Source organism: Tyto alba, unplaced genomic scaffold (assembly GCF_018691265.1).
Source record: "Tyto alba isolate M040663 unplaced genomic scaffold, T.alba_DEE_v4.0 Super-Scaffold_1, whole genome shotgun sequence".
Lineage (NCBI taxonomy): Eukaryota > Metazoa > Chordata > Aves > Strigiformes > Tytonidae > Tyto > Tyto alba.
Window position 1 is genome coordinate 24439418 of NW_024881261.1, and position 14251 is coordinate 24453668.

Here is a 14251-nt window from a genome sequence, read left to right on the forward strand (position 1 = left end):
TTTACCCATGATATGCATTTTTTTTCTTAAGTGTAGGTATAAAATTACTGATGTGTAGAATTTCACAGTATGTGAGAATCAGCTAAATGTCAAATACAGGAGCATACAGTTTGGGAGAAATCTGCATTCAGCACTTTCAGAATTGGGACTTCTTCATTCATTGTCCTGCAATACTTGGTCTTTAAAATAGAGAAAATGTCCTGTCTTGGGGCTCCAACTACAATCCTATCTCCTTTATCCTTATGTCTTCTTAACAGTCATCTGTCTCTCCCTCTTCTTTTCTTCTAGCTAGATAAAACTTATGGTTAAGCTATTTAGAAGACTCAGTTTTCACACTGACAAAATTATTTAGTGAGTCTTACAGGTTTTTACTAAGCAGATGTTACCTGTGTTGGGAGTGAGCTGGATTTCTGGCTCCACCTTCACTAAGCAGTGTCTTCCACATTTCATTTACTGTGAAATGGGCTGTCAATGCCTGTCTTAAAGCTACAGCAAAAAAATAGCATACTTTGAGCAGAGTTTGCTGTGTCTCAGTATCAAAGTTATTAATCATATTTACCACTTTTCCGGACTTCAGAACTTAGCATTTAATGGAGGCTAATGTGATTTTGTAAAGAGGAAGAAGTTTGACTGTGTATTTTTGGCAAGTAGCTTCAACTTTGATGAATATTTGTCAGCTAAGGGCTTTTCTTAGCAGTTGTGAAAGGATGTGAATGAGTTTCCAACCCCTGTTGGACACAATTAATGAGATTATTCCATACCATCCCTTTTCAGCTTGTTTTATATTCTTTTTTTTTTTTTTATCCTGCTAAGTAGAAATTAATGAAATCTATCATTTAGTAGGCAGATGTTGAGTCTCTAAAACATTTATCTGGCTCTAAATGGGCCAGAACAATTGAAACTCACTTGCTTTCTTTGAGATTCAGCTGACACTGTTTTCAGCTTTGAATAAACGGCAGATAAATTTTAGATTCAATGGCCGTGTTATAGTAGTACTTTTTTTTTTGGGATGGAGAGACAGGTAATATGCTTTCTCTGGAAATACTTGATAGAGACATAGTAAAGGGGGAGACGTATTTGGTGGTCGTATTGAAGCTAGCTTTGGTGGCTAGAGCAAGGGTTTGCCTTGCCAGTTGGAGGCAGCAGGTGCTAGCTTAGCAAGGAATGGGATGGGTTTGGATGTGGTTTTAGACAGCCTTTGAGAACAGCTGCATATTCGCTCCTACTTAACACTAGGCCACGTATCTAATCCTTTGGTATTACTGCATTATCACTCAAGTACATGCTATTCAGGAAAATGTAACGCATGGTTTCTGAATGAATCTAAAGAAAAGGTTAAAAGCCAGTTTTTTCAGCTGTTTACCATATCTCTGATGTCTTGTTTTTATGTGGCAGAAGTCATGGTAATGAATTTCAAATTGATTAAAAAGTACATAAATTCTTATCAGTAGATGGCTATGCTGTTTAAGATGGCTGACAATGCAGGATCCATAGTCTCTTAATTTCAGTTTATTAAAACAGACTTAAATTGTTAATTTTTGACCAGTGCCAGAGTAAACCCAGCAACAGCCCGTTCAGTGAAATTCTTATAACCTGAATCTCATGCTCCCTCTGTGTAAAATCTGGTATTACAACCTGAATGTAGTCCTATAAAACTACAGAATGTGGCATGCAGCTCTAATTCTTTATCTGAGTGAATGATAGTTTAACAGAATATATTCCTTTATATATTCTTGACTACTTACAGTCTGCATATTGATCAAATAAGATTACTGTAGGATGATACTTCACTCAAATATGACTCCTGATATGCCAGGTCTCCGTGTGACTACTGCACTGGACAAAAACTGTATATTTTTGTTTCTTACCAGTATTCAATAAAAACTTTTCTCTCTAAAAGAAAAAAAAGGCTTCAACATATTATACTAGGAACAATAAACTAATGCTAAGTTAACATGGAATAATTGATTCTCTTACAGTGAAAATGTCCTGTTTGGAATGGGAAACCCTCTGCTTGATATCTGTGCGGTTGTGGACAAGGACTTCCTTGACAAGTAAGTTTCGATTTCTTGATTTATTTATTTATTTTTTTAAAAAGTAAGTTTTGTTTCCAGAATGATGCCTATAAAAACATGGGAGAGTACCTATTTGTGTAATGCTGTTTGTGCTGATCTCTGTGGGATTCTGTCCTTATTCTGAACGAAACCAACATTGTAGTAGTCCTTTGATTAGATAGAAGCTATGTGAAGCTATGGTGGTGGTGTCAGTGAAAAACTGTAGTGTTTTAATGTGGTTTTGCTATTTATTGTTTTCTATTAATTATTTATTCCAGTCTCTTCATGCTGTATTTGCTAGCCTTTAATTGAAAGCCATTATCAATGTCAGTAAGATGTAGGTAGCTCTTGTATGAATAGTGTGCTACTTTTGATGTACTATTACAGCGTTCTTTTCTTTCTCCAGTGATGACTTTGGGGCAAATAAGTAATTACTGTAATACACCAAGAAAAGTTGTGCAAGTGTACCTTTTTTTTTTTTTTTTTTAAATATTCCAATTTATCAGTCAAGAACAGGACCGCTTCTTATCATGTGGTCTGTTATCTTGCTTAAGCCTAGCTGTTATGCTACCATTAATATAACCATATTGCTGAATTGCTGTTGGCATTAAGCTTACTTATTCTCTAATTAGCTTAGAGCTGTGTCTTTTCAAGATGTGTAAAATATAGTTGCTCTGCTAGATCCTTCTGCATGAGCTAACTTTCTCCCAGTGGTTCTTGTCGCTTTCTCATGTTTGCAAGTGATCAGTAAGTTGATTTCATCTTTCAGAGTGCTCACAATTATTGGTTTAATTTTTAAAGTGTTAATAATTCTTTTGGCTAGTTGTTCCTTTAGTTATTCTGGATCAAGAATAAATTTCATATCACCAAATAAAGAACAGGTGCAGAGTTTTTATTTATGAATGTCTACTGTCAACTACAAATCTTTTGTTCTGAAGCTTTTAATAATAGCAATAATTTGTTTTGCAACAGATGTTTTATCACTCAAGTTTTATTGAAAGGTGGGTTTAAGTGAGAGCCTGAATATTATAAGCTGGAGGTAAAACCCAGGAATGTAATGGAGTGTATCAATCTCAGGAACATCTGGAACTTTGAACACTCAAGACATAGACTCAGTTTCTGAAAAAGTAAATTATTCTGATGTAATTCTCTGCCTTAAGTTTCTACTGAAATAACTTAAAAACCAGTCTCTGAACATAAGTAATGCCCCTGCGCCCAACTCAACAATACCCCCCAACTAATCCTTATAAATTACTGTCATAAAAGAGATTGTAGGCTCTATATTGCAGCAGTGAAATCCTGCAAGAGTGCATTGTGCTTTTCAGTGGATCTCATCTGCTCTGCGGAATTTAATTTAATTTAAAAATCAAAGTCTTACATACTCAAATTGTAGTCCTGTCAGACAAGTTAAATTATCTCCTGGAACAGCATATGTTTTGTGAGAATTTCTTTAATGCCAAAATGCCTTTGTGGAGTATTGTATTATTTAAAGCAATAATCAGTCCTCCAATAACTGTTTCACAGCGTACCTGCTGGTAGTGTGATAGCTCTGGTAATAACCTGAAAACTGAGAAGCTTGTGTACCTTGTTCACATGTACCTGATTTTATTTCTATCTCCCTATTTGTGAGTGTATGCATAGTAGTCCATTTAACAGACAAAGTGTGTTTCTACTGTTAAGTCCAACTACCTTTTGCAATGATTCCTGAAATGGGAATCAAATCCCACACTTCCTCAGCTTGCGAAGGGAGATAAAATAGCAAACCTAGCTGTGGAACAACTGCTAGAATAAAGTTATCTGTTCAAATGCTGCAGGGAGGTGCAAGAATATAGATATTTCAGGACTGCAAAGCATTTGACAGAGAAATTGTCAATCATACTAGCCTAGTCTCTCTGTTTTTTCTTGTCAAACAAGACATGCATCCCTTTCTAGTCATGTAGTGGCAACTCTTGGTATCTTGGCTGTGATCAAGTAGCGCTGGAGTCGGTGTCTCACCTCTTCAATGGGATGGGCATGTTTAATGGGGCATGTTTAGTGAAATGAGGAAAGAGGTTAGGTAAACACCCATAAGAATCTTATACATTTAACTTTTTCACTGTTAGGTTATCCTCTTCTCTTGTATAACCAGTTGTAAGAGTAAATAAATACCTTTGTTCAGAATAAAGGACTTGATGTCGCAAGTTTAATCAACATATATTGTCAATGAAATGAGAGAGTATTAAAATGAGTTATGTAACCAGATTATTTTTGTAACTTCTATTAAGAAAGTGCAAATAGAAACAGTGTAAGATTGTGTAGGACGTCTCAAGTGGTCCTTTTAACAATATTTAAATGGCATACAATCCATGTTATAAATAAACCTGAAAATAAATACATAACGCAGCCCTACCCCTGGCAGATTCAAAACAGCTTGCAGCCATGTAATACTGGTTTGAGGACATGAGCAGTATTGAAAGGTTGGGTGAGTATTTTTGGCTTGGGTTGTTACCACAGCCCTGTCACCTTTCTTTCAAGGTGGACCTTGGTTTAATCTGGGCTCCAAAGTCTTTTGCTTGCTTGATAAGGTTTAGAAAGCTTTAAGCCTTTCCTAGACTATTTCTGGGAGAGGTGGTCTTAATTTATAGCACAACAGAACTTTACTGTGCCTGTCTGAGCTTTTCAGACCATATCAGCAGTCTGGCATTACCTGAGCCAGAGAAGCTTTGACCTCTCTCAGGCAGTGTCTCATTTCTTATCTCAATACAATCTCATTTTTTCTGAGTCTCATTTTCTTATCTCTCTACAGGGAGACAATCTGAAAGAGTGTTAGCAATGTTGATGGCACTGTTCAAAACTGGTGATATCCAAAACTGCTTCAGCTTCTGTTCACGGAGCTGGAGAGCAGTCTTGAAGTAAATACAGTTCATTATATGTCCTTGGTTTTTCTGAGTATCTGCATGAAAGAAATATCAGAATTAACTGTAGTTAATTTTTAGTCTGTGGAGATCAGGCCATTACTTGTCACTTCAAGTGCACATCCAGCAGTTGAGAAGTGTGTGTTCACAGAATGGACAATTCTTTTGCTGCTGTTCAATGTTTGAGTCTGTGACTGCATGAATTGAGGAGGTGGAGAGAATCATTGCTGACAAATTAATGTTGACATAATTATTATGCTAGTTTTGGAACTTATAAATATGTGAAAACCTTGTATTTTCCCTGATTAGCCAGGGGGAAGGCAAGGAAAATATTTGTAATTGGCAGCACCTGAATAAGTGTGTAAATATCTTTCAGTCCATGCTCTTAAAAAGGAGTGGAGACACAGGTGAAATTACATGTCTTATTTCTCACATCAAGGATAAGGATGCTTATTGCTTTATTTCATTCTATTTTCTCTTTTCAGAGCCATGATCTCATGAAGTGAAGTATGTTTACTAGTCTGAACGATGAATTCCGTTATATTTATCATCTCTAGACTGATTATTTGATCACCATCATTGTCCAAGTTGCTGCTTGATTTACTTGTTGGTTGTGAAAGCAGCCAAGTCTTTTTGTGTCCCCCCTGTCCCTTTAAGATCAGGGTCTAAGGCAATCTTTGCACAAGTTCATTGAAGGTGCTCAGTGAAGATCTATAATTTTTAATAGCTTTCATGCCCGGTGTCATCTTCTCTGGTTTTCTTCCCTGCCTTCTCTGTGATGCTGTTGTAAATACAAACTATCTGTAAACCAAAAATGGGTTTATATTCCTTTTATTCTTCACTGGCAAAACAGGTTTGAAGAAATGGGAGAGGAAGAACGAATGGGGTCTTCCAAGTGTGTGTGTTTTGGAGAGGTGGTGATGGTTAATATATGAAAAGAGAATATCATCACACTAAAGGAAGAAGTGCTGTCATCTTGATCTGTAATTTCACAAGAATGCGTGTGGATCTTCTGCAATGTGCTACCAACTTGTCTGCAGCATTGAAAGTGGTTGGGTTGTTACTGGAGAGCCCAACATGCTTGGTCATTCTCTGCTTTTCCTCATTCTCTGCTTTTCCTCACTGCAGAGTACTGTTGCAAGGTGATGGATTAGTTAAGCACAAACTTTACAAAAAGAACCATGTTGACATCTGGTAAATTAAACCTCCTTGTTTGAGTCTGTTTCAGTGCTTGCTGTGATGGAAGTAAAGCTGGTGTACATATTTGATCTTTTTCCACTCATGTGAGAATTTGGATTATAAATTAAGAAAGGGTTTGAGAAGCAGCTGAAATGAAAAGCATCTTAATTGCATTAAACTTAGGTTGGCCTATATAACTGTGTCTGTAGATACACTACATGTGCTATTCTCAACATTTTCAGTTACCTTTGCTTCTATCTAGCAGAAGGTAACTTGCTTTGTAACTTCCCATAGCAAAATAATCAAAACACCACTCATGCAGTTAACTTCCATAAAGTGGCTCAGGGTTTAAATAGTTTTACACTATCAGAAGTAATTATTTGTTTGCTCACCAAACTCTGGTTTCAACGCAGTCCTAAGGCTTCAGTGCAAAACAAGCCCTTCCCCAAAAACACATGCTTGAGTGAGCTTGAAGACTGAGAGAGACAGGTGGTGATTCTGTACTAGGAGTTTGCAGGATCAAGGAATGCACAAGCTGCAGATATGGACTTCACTGACAGATTTAAGTGGGGAAAAAACCTTTCAAATTTACAGCTTTTCAGTTTCACTAATGTGTTTACTTTGACTGGGTGCTTCATCAACCGTCTGGGACAGGTTAATGGGTTTTTGTATTGCTTTGAGTTGGGGATTGTGTTATCTGTCTGTATGGTGCTGAATGTATGGAACGTACACAGTAATAACTTCAAAACTTGTCCCTGAAAATTTACACCCCTTTTTTTTTTTTTTTAGAAGATAGCCTGTGTTGTGATGTTCCATTGTTTCAATAATCATTTTGAAAGATGTCTGTTAAAAGTATCTGTCGCATTGGCTCATTTGGCAGAGAAGCTGAACAGCTGAGGGTTTTATTATTGCCTTGAATTTTTGAGTTGTATCTATAGAAGTCAGTTTAGCTTATCTCAGGGTCTGAACGTAGAACATTATTGAAACTGTTGAGCACAATTGCATCATCTGACTGCTGGTAAGTTATAAAAACTTTAGTGTTTGCTTGCTAAAACTTAGGGTAATGATGGCTATCTTAAAAAGGTCCTCTCAGTACTAATGTACCTATAAATTTGGTAGCATTCCTGACAACATAATTAGAGCTTTCTACAAGCCTGATAATTTCTTCTATTGCATTTAGTTAAATGTGTAGTTTAAATGAGTGAAAGATTTTAGTTAAGCTCCTTTTGGAAAAGGCCATTTGAAAAAATCTACCTGTGCAATGACAGAGTTTTGCATGAGGACCTGTGATGCTTTCAGGATATACTGAGCTTCAGCAATGATAATAGAAGAGCTTGTAACTACTTATTTACCTGAAAATAGTAAGATGTTAATGAATAAGAAATATTTAACTCCTTGTTATCTTTTCTCTTTATTGTGTGTTTTCACATTCTTAAATGTTTGCCTAGTAATAAACTGCAAATCATAACTTCTTTTTTTAATTTTTCCATTTCTTTAGAAGACTTGCTAATTTAATACATGTCAACAGAATGTATCTAGTTCTTGGAATAATTGTTTTCTTTAGAATAACCTTGAGACACATGAAAGACTGGCACACACATAGAGCTTATCTGTATTTTTCTTTTCCTCCCAAGTAAAAATCTGTTCCAAAAAACTTTGGGAGTTGCATTACAAGGCAAATGACAAAATCGTGAGTTCCATTTGCCTTCTCAATGCAAACAAGGGACTTTAAGTGAAAGAGCTCTGTGAATTGACTGTCTCTGTTTTAAACTAGGCAATAATACTAAATGAAAAGACCCTTGCTGAAGATGTCTTTGATGGAAAAAGCTGGGTTTCTCAGTGGAGAACTGGAGTTGATCCAAAACTAGATAAGACTTTATTTGAAAGTGGTACTTGCTGTTCATACTGAAAAACTTTTCATCTTACTTTCCTGATTGCACAATTATAAGACTGATTTTTATTTAGGATACAGTAGGTAAAAATTGTGATTCATGTTATGGGCATGGTTGCAGGCATTCTTTTTAATTACAGGTTAATAAGATGCAATTTTAATACTGTTTTCCTTTCCCATCATGCTTCTCTGAACAAAAATTTCCAACAGCATAGGAAAGGCTAGAGTTTTTCTAGGTACTATAGTAATATAGTAAAACAGTTCGATCACTCATAAAGTGAAGTCCAGTCAAAAATTAACAATTATGTGTCACATTCTCATTTTTTTTTTTTTTTTCAGTGTAGGTGAAATTGACTTGTCATCTCATAGAAAAGATGGCTTTTTAATGATAGCATTTTTGAAGTGGTTGGAATACCTTCAGCTTTTTAACTTCAGTTTTTAAAAAATTAGATATTTAAATGAATTATAATGTTCATTACTACTTGATTGGTTTTGCTTCATTCAGGTCAAGCAATTTGCAATCTCAATAGCTTTTCTTCCCAAGTTACGTGTATCAAGATGGGAGGGATTCTGCCCTTCCTTTTGAAATTAAATACTAAGTTTTAACTTTCTTTTTTTTTTCAGTAACTTGCTATTCCCGAACAATGTGCAAATACCAAGTCGGTGTTACTGTTAACTGTAACCTAAATTATGAGGTGCTTATGCCAATGTTGGTCCCTGATACTGTGCTTGTACTCTGCGTCATGTAACCACATCCAGGCCTGCCCTGTGCTTTGCCTCTTCTTGTCCTGTTCCTTTCTGCAGTGTTGGGCCTGTGGTCTCTGCTTTAGCCACAGGGAAAGGGCGGAGGTAGCTTGTCTTCCTCTTAATTACTGGTGTTCTTGTTTTGCCTTAGTCAATGGCTGGAGAAAGGTAAACCAGTTGTTTGAGTGCTATTTTACTTTATTTTTGTCAGGGCAGAACCATTGATACTCCAAGTTACTGGAGACCAAGTCTGTGTTGTAGACTGCAGGATATCATGAAGCCTGCAGTTCCCTAGTAAGTTCTGATTAAATGCAGAGCTGGGAACAAAGATCTTTCATTTCACAGACCCTTGATTCCCCTCTTTAATAGGATAATAGAGTATTACAGTGAAAGTGTTGTGTGCTTGCCTTTTTTTTTTTTTTTTCATTATTATCATGAGATTCAATTATGAGTTCATCAGTCAGTCGTGCAGGTTTTTGTGCTGTGTGTCATGCTATACCATTAGATTCTTATTTTGAACCTGTGCCAAATCTTATAAAACAGTGCTGTATCATTTAGGACAACTCAAAAACTATATTTGGAAAAACTCTGTGTCTTTGCAAGCTTCATGAATTACTTGTAACATACAAATTATCTTCATTTCTTAGTTTTACTTTAAACTTGTGGATTTATGTTTGTCTTAGTATCACATGAAGACTGGGGAGCTATGGCTAAACAAACTTGGGTGATTATTTTTCCATCTTGCTCCAGTGATTTTTGTTTTTTTTTTCTTGCATTTTTTCCCTTGTGAAGTGACAGCAAAAGTGCTTAGGTTTCAGTGCAAGAATCTGAGATACACATGACAAAGTGGTATGTAAAGGTTAGGTCATGATTTCAGAATAGAAACAATGCAAAATGATTGGAAAAATATTAAAAGAATATGTTAGAGTTCAGCCTCTAAGCAGAACTGCCCATAGTTCTGCACAAATTGAATTAATATTTTATTCCTTGTTGGTCAACCATGTATGTTTCTACCAGTGTAATGAGTGTAGAATTTAGAGGACCAATTTACAAAAAAATGTACAGAGTGTGTACAGCTGTTTAAAAGGTACTTGCAGTCAGATATTTAAAAAATTATTGCTGAAAAAATGTTTTTCTTTAGCTTTATACTGGAAGTGTTTAGATGTCTTAATTTTTTAGCTCACTAGTTGAGAAAACTGTTTTGACAAGGCTACCACTATATGCTTAAGTCCAGAGTGATAGGGCTGACCCTATTAAATGATCGTAGTTTTCTGCAGCCTAGTGATTAACAGGCTTTGAACTTTCCCGGCTTTCTTAATCTCTTTTAATCATTTAAACCTATTACTGTTTTGACTTCAATTTCAAAAGCCCTTTAAATCTGTCTTACAATATTAATAGCTGATTAAAATCCTGATTTCCAACCATATTATCAGTGGGGAGTCTATCTTATTACACTGAATAATTTAGAAACAACTATTTAGGAAAATGTTGATCAAGAAGAAAATGGAAAAAAACAGCAGAAAACTATACCTGGTAATGTTTATATTTAAATTAGTGATTGTATCCATGCAAGAAATTGGGGAAACAAAAAGCTTCTAATTTATGACATCAGTAACTATTTCTTTTTTCTTTTTGGTTTCAAGAGTGTAATTTTAAGTGAATTCTTTTGAAATTTAAATCCATCTTCATTTGCAGAATAAGTATAGTGGTGGGAAAAAAAATGTAAATCTTTCTGTGAATATTTTTGAGATCCTTTTCACCCAGAAATGCCAAGTTTTTTTCGGAAAAACAGAGGTTGCTGTAGGGTATGATGCAGCCAAATAAGACTCCAGTCATACTAGTACACAGGAACTGGATACTAATAACTGGGTAAAAATAAAACCACCAGAAATTCTTCCATGTGTTCTCCAAGGTGGTCCTCCATTCTCTCGGCCCTTACATTTCTATTCCAGTGGCAGTGTTTAAAGTGGATTTTTTTTGTAAGTGAAATGGCTAAGATCTGGGGTTTGAGTTGCACTTAAACTTTTCCTTAAACAGATGCTTTTGTTTTGTAAAGTGCTGTAATTCTCTGCTGTAACAATGCTACATGCACTTTCCTTGGCTGCACTTTGTCATTGATAACTGCAGTAATTTATTTTCAACAGTCTTCAGATTGAAGTATCTTAACATTCTATTGCTATTTTTTCATGTCTCTTTCCCATTACAACTACTGTGTGTTTTAATTCTACCTACATTTCTTCCTTCCAAGCTAAATGTCTTTGTTTTTCTGTTCAAAAATGGAACAGGACAAAATACTTAGTGAGGCTGATGGCTCACTTTTTTTTTTTTTTCCCCTCTTTTCTGTTTTGCTTGTTTGCTCTTTCCTGTTTCTATATACAAGTACTTTATTGATGTCTACAATGCTAGACATAAGTTGGAAGCTCAGGTTGAGTTAGATGCAAATTATGACACCTGTTTACCTGTTTTTCCCTGCCTCTCCAAGTTACTACTCTGTGGGATGCCTTTACCCCTGCTTTTATTTTTTTTTTTTTTTTTTTAACTAATTGGCTCTGCATCTGTGTGCATTTTGAAGTAACTGTGTTTGAATAGGTTCATCTTCCTGTCTGCTAGAATGTTCTGTTGTCACTACATACCATTTCCAGTCTGCTGTCATCAATGGATTTTGCCAGTAGCTACTGTACTTAACTCTAGATCATGCATAAGTGTGTGGCATAGTGTTGGGTCTAGCATTGATCCATGTTGAAGTAGGATGTGCATTCTCTCACGGCTCTAATACTTTCCTAAAGGGATGTCTGAAAAGTCTTTTAGACAGTTTCCTCTTTTGTTGGTACAAGTGGACTATTGCAAAATTTTGTTTTTTCTGGAAGCAGGTTTAATTTGGGATTGTATTGTGATCATACAACCCCACTTTAATCTTTCAGTTTTTCAAGGAAGAGGTTCTGGACTTTCATTTTGTATTTGGAAACAAAGCAGTATCTACTCAGTAATGAACTTTTCTAAAATTGTCTAACCCTCTACAAGATCATCCTAGGATAACAACAAATGATGATCAGCTGTCATTGAAGCCAGAAATTAATGTAAAAGGGGGGCATCCCCATTTTGCTGTCAATTTGAGGCCAAGAAGGAATATGAAAAGGTGTAGGGAAAACCAGCTGCCCTATTATGGAACAGGAGAGAGGCTAAAGGAGAGAAATTTTTAGGGAATGGAGAGTGTGGTGTCTTTCAGATGGTGAAGCTGGGAGACTATAGCAAAGCAACAGAGGAATTTACAGAAAAAAAAAATCCCAAAGAATTAAATGTATTAAACTGGCGGAAAACCCAGTGAAAGTCAGACAAGAGACTGAGACTTTCAGGATATGAATCAAAGCCCTTTACTGTTTGGTTGGGTTTTTTTGGTTTTGTTTTGTTGTGTTGGTTTTTGTTTGGTTGTGTGTTTGTTTTTTTTTGGTTTTTTTTTTTTTTTTTTTTTAAATGGGGGAAAGAGATGTCTTAAAAAACCCCAAATATTTGGTCTAGGGTATATGTATGTGCCAGTTACACAAGACTTTAATTTTGTTTTTGCTGGTTGCATCTGTTCCATGATGAAATTGGCTGCTGAATTTATACGTGAGGTGTGGTCTAGGTTGTGTTTTTTTATTTTCATCTTGATTTGGAAAATGCCCATGCCCTAGAATCTGGCTTAGCAAGCTTGAAGTAATGATCAAAACAAATAGAAGTCATGGTACTTAAACTGTGTATTTGTGTACATGAAAAAGATTACTAGGCTAATCAGAAGAGTAAGGCTACATTAGATTTAACTGAAATTTATAAGCCTTGTCAAAAATGCAGAAATACTACCTTGCTTTAAGTAGTACTTCACTACTGTAGGAAAAGCAGTTCATTTACTGCCTTTTGATCTCTGTATAGATCAAGTCAGAAGAAATTCAGTTAGCAGTTATGGTAGCATTACTCATTCTGTCTGATAAATTGCAGATGGAAGTTGAGAAACAGGCTCACCTTCTATACCCATCCCCCGTAAATCTAATGTGTTAGAAGTATTTTGGGAGCTTCCGTTGGGTTTGCTGTGTGCATTGGTCTGTAAATGCTCATGAGGATGCACTGTTGTAGCAGGTGCACACATAACTCTGTTTCTGACCTGAAAGATCTTGTGGGATGTGTTAACTGCCTTTGATAGAAAGCAGTCAGTACAGTCTGAAAAAGGACATGTGAACACCAGTGTCCCACAGGCAGGTTGTCCTAGTTTTTACAAGATTAATAATTAAGAAAAAACAACAGAAAAAGGACTGTGTTTCTTTTTTTAGAATAGTGGATGTAGCCTTAATATCACTTGAAAGTTGAGGCAACATAATTGCTGAATCATTCTTACGGAAACCTCTTTAGATTATTCTGAAATACAAGACAACTGTACTAAAGTGCTTAAGGTTTCTTAATGGCTTTGTTGAAAATTTATGAAGAAATGCTTCTGCAGAGCTCTGTCTTAAAAGGCCTTGCTTTTTACTGAAGAAGCATAGCCTAGTGTAGCATAAATTCTACTTGTCCAGTTACTAAAACCAACAGAGAAATTGCACTCTTCATTTTTTTTTTTTTTTGATGACTTTTCTGCAGAGCTCAAAGAACATGTTGGCAATCACTCTTTTATTAATTTTATTTTTAATCAATCTGGGAAATACTTAAAACAGTAACTGCAGCAAAGCATGTCAAGTACAATAAGCTTATCAAATAGCAAAGCCCAAGTGCATTTAAAAGGGAGTGAGGTTAGTCAGAGCCATGCACTGTGGCAAGAAGTTCATGTTTATTTGTACATCAAAGAAGGCAGAGAAATGTCTGCACAGATACATGTTTAAAGCTTCCTAGGGTGCTTTACTGTTGCAACTTTGTATTACTGAAATATTTTTATTTTTTTTTATGCTCACTACTCACAGTGATAGTTAATTCAAAAAAAAAAATTCTTTTCTCTCTAGCGTCCTTCACAAGTATTCTTGAAAATACTGGTGAAAATATTACTCTGATATGTGTACAGTTTTCTTGTACCTCTTTGTTTCTGTAGTCTGCATAATGAAGATTTTTGCTTTGGCTCTTATGGACCAAGGAGCAGTGTATATGTCTGTGCTGATTTTTAGTTTGATATCTGTGCAATTTTTAGCTGTTGTCTCTATGCAAGTGTTTTGCTTAGGTTGGTGGATTCAAGTCAGAGATTTTGAAAGGTGAATTAATTTTGACGCTATTAAGATCTATTGCCATTTTTTAAACCTGTTTGCTCATCACCATTTTTTATTTTGGGCCTTAGGACAGGTGAGTTTTACCAGCTTTTCAAGAAACTCTTGTTCACAGAGCAGATCTGAACTCGATACTCATTTGGAGTTTTTCACCAGTACATATTTAGCGTAGGCTGTGTTTTCTTTTTAATTTGGTTAAGACTTTGTAAAATTGGATGCTGCCTGAAGGGAACTGTGCCTTATGGCTGTTTGTTACATTAAAACCATTATTGT

The 14251-nt window shown here is 35.7% G+C and overlaps 1 protein-coding gene across 4 annotated transcripts in view; it reads left to right on the top strand.

The window, feature by feature from the left end:
• Positions 1 to 14251, top strand: part of ADK (adenosine kinase) — a 289605-nt gene that overhangs the window by 13744 nt on the left and 261610 nt on the right. For all 4 annotated transcript variants that reach the window (XM_032982148.2, XM_042797253.1, XM_042797148.1 and 1 more), the window contains exon 2: positions 1980 to 2054. In XM_032982148.2, coding sequence (XP_032838039.2) covers positions 1980 to 2054 — 75 coding nt within the window. The remainder of the gene's footprint in view (positions 1 to 1979; positions 2055 to 14251) is intronic.